Here is a 2,862-nt window from a genome sequence, read left to right as displayed (position 1 = left end):
GCCAAAGCATGAAATAAGCGGTAATTCATACATGCAAATAAACTTCATAGGCAAAAAACACAAATTATAAGGAAAAACTGAACGTGACGAAAGAGTAAGGAAAACGACCAGGAGTTAAACTTAACAAAACTCAGTCTTAAGGAAAAAAGAAAACTTATAAGGGAGACATTAGATCGGTGGAGATGTTTGGGTGGACTCGCTGCTGTTGGAAAGTGTCAAATGTTGGCAAATTGGAAAAGAACCTAAGTGATTTGAGTTTAACCCGACACTTTAGAGGGTACCATAGAAAATGGTTTATGAAATGGAGTTTTTCCAACACCAAAATAAAGTAAATATAACATATATTTATGGGTTTTAAAAGTTGTCGAATTCACAATTGTTTATAAACATATAGTTATTAAGTTTTGCTTGCTATTTCATATGATCTAGGGAGTATTTAAATGATAACGATTTCGTTAAAGCCTTTCTTGGGACGTGAAAGAATAATTTTGGGAAGGTTAGATTGTGTGTTTTCTGTGATTTTATCCTTTGATTTTATTGCAATAATTAGCTTAATTTTCTTGTGGAATTGACCTATTTTGATTCTTTTGTTTGTATGATGAAATTGATAGAAAATGCATGAAAAACGAAGCAACCTGCTATGAGGAAACATGTGGGAAAAAAAATCAAAATTTTGAAGCTTGCAAGTGCAAAACAATTTCTCGTCTGCCTACCACATAACCTCCTAGGACTATCACCATCACATAGGACGGACGCAAGTTTCTACCAAAATTTTTAATACAACTTTATTAAAAAAGGAATGGACAAAAAAATTGGAGAATCTTTGAACATTGGATATATATTTTTTTGTTATTTACTTTATACTTGTCATGTTATAAATATTTTGGTTGTTTATTTTATATTTGACATGTTATATGTAATTGTATTTTACAGGTCAAGTATGATTTCTAATGGTGAAGCTTTAGTTTTTCTTTTACTTGTCTTGTATTGGTTGAGGTTAAACCGGCCAAGGCTAAAAAAAATTCATAGAATAAGAGATAACGATTCGAGCGGTTATGCGTATACGCAAGATTTGATACACGGGGACCCTATCGAATGTTACGATATGATGCGTCTTACACAAGAGGCATTTGTATTATCATGCAATCATTTTACGCAAAGAAGTTGGTTGCAAGCTAGTAGAACGATAAGCATTGAAGAGAAGATGACTATGTTTTTACATGTTATAGGACATAATGAACGTTTTTGAGCGGTTAAAGGAAGATTTCATCACTCCACACAAACCATTCATCAATGTTTTCATGAGGTCTTAAATGCAATGATGTGTTTTGCAAAAGAAATTATAGTACCAACAAATCCTAATCCAACAAGACATGCCTCAGAACGACAAAGACGGTTAAAAGCTATATTTTCCGGAGCAATAGGTGCACTAGATGGAACTCTTGTACATGCAGTTGTGCCCGTTGATCAACAAACGAGGTATAGGGGAAGAGGAAAAGGTGAATGTTATCAAAATGTATTAGGAATTTGTGATTTTGATATGATATTCACCTTTGTATGGGCTGGATGGGAAGGCATAGCACATGATTCAAGAGTTTTGAAAGAAGTTGCATTAAATCCGTCTTCCGGATTTCCATTCCCTCCACCAGGTTTCTAACATTTATATAAGTTTATTTATATTCTTTATATAAGTTTTATTATCTATATTCTTTATATAATAAATGTTACTCGCCTACAGATAAATATTATATTTGTGATGCCGCATATACCAACACTCGTGGGTTCATGGCTCCGTATCGTGGCACTAGGTATTGGTTAGCCGATTTTCGAGGACGTCGACCTTTAACTAAAGAAGAAAGGTTCAATCTTGCTCATGCACAACTTAGAAATGTTATTGAGCGTGCTTATGGTGTATTGAAGGCGAGATTCCCAATCTTAAAACAAATGGCTCCTTATCCTTTTCCGATACAAAGAGACATCGTCATTGCTTGTGTCGCGGTCCATAATTTTATAAGGAAATACAATATCCAAGATGAGTTATTTGAAAATTTTGAAGAGAACGTTATGGTTAATCTTGATGTGCACGGTGGAGGAATTGAAGACGAAAACACACAAGGCATAGAATGGGGTTCAGAAGCCGTTAAATACATGGCTACTTTGCGTGAGCAGATTGCTAATCAACTACTTTCACCCGGTTTACTTTAGAGATGTATGCAAATTAGTATGTTATTTTCAATTTCAGTATGTTTCTATTTGGATTTTGATTGATTTATGTTTAATTACTTTGTAAGACAATTTGTATTCGGATTTTTAAATGATTATTGTGTAATTTTGATTTTGTATGATAATTTATATGTTTTTATAATCATTCAGCAACTTCATCCATCACAGAATAGAACAGCAGGGTAATATGGTCATTTTTCATCATTCAGCACAGTCAGTCATATGTACAATCAAACAACATTGTTTCTTTCTCAGTCAGAAAACTTTCCCAGACAACACTTTCCCAGACAGCAACTATCAAACGACCCCTTAGCCAATAAAAAACTATCATATGGTTGCAAGGTTTCTTTATAAATAAAATGGCTTTTAGTGAACCGAATACAATAACGAGGGGCGGATCTTATATAGGGTTAGGGCCTGTGCCCCCTCCTTGATTTTTTTGGCAGAAATAGTCTCTATATTTTAATTTTATATATACTAGGCCCAAAAATATAAAATTTTGATTATGACTCTTCTGTTCACCAATTTTTATACAAATTATATTTTTGCACCCCCCCCCCCCACAAATAAAAGATTGAAGCTCCGCCACTGACAATAATATTATAACAAAATAATATTTTCTATCTAACTTCGATTATC

At 33.6% G+C, this 2,862-nt stretch overlaps 1 protein-coding gene across 1 annotated transcript; it reads left to right on the top strand.

The window, feature by feature from the left end:
* Positions 1-1,321: 1,321 nt before the first annotated feature.
* Positions 1,322-2,205, top strand: LOC145113307 (uncharacterized). The gene is made up of 2 exons (XM_079049416.1): positions 1,322-1,649; positions 1,739-2,205. Exons 1-2 carry the CDS (start codon positions 1,322-1,324, stop codon positions 2,203-2,205), a joined length of 795 nt encoding a protein of 264 aa, XP_078905542.1.
* The last annotated feature ends 657 nt before the right edge of the window (positions 2,206-2,862 follow it).

The sequence above is a fragment of the Lactuca virosa genome, chromosome 5 (genome assembly GCF_052849685.1).
Source record: "Lactuca virosa cultivar CGN04683 chromosome 5, Lactuca_virosa_CGN04683_v6, whole genome shotgun sequence".
NCBI lineage: Eukaryota > Viridiplantae > Streptophyta > Magnoliopsida > Asterales > Asteraceae > Lactuca > Lactuca virosa.
Note: the sequence above shows the minus strand (reverse complement) of the source record. Positions and strands in the feature narration are given on the sequence as shown.

Excerpts from the sequence above, each read along its gene's own strand:
- LOC145113307 (XM_079049416.1), top strand. The coding sequence starts at position 1,322 with ATGTGTTTTGCAAAAGAAATTATAGTACCAACAAATCCTAATCCAACA. Across the intron at positions 1,650-1,738 it reads ATTTCCATTCCCTCCACCAG|ATAAATATTATATTTGTGAT; the intron begins GTTTCTAACATT and ends ACTCGCCTACAG.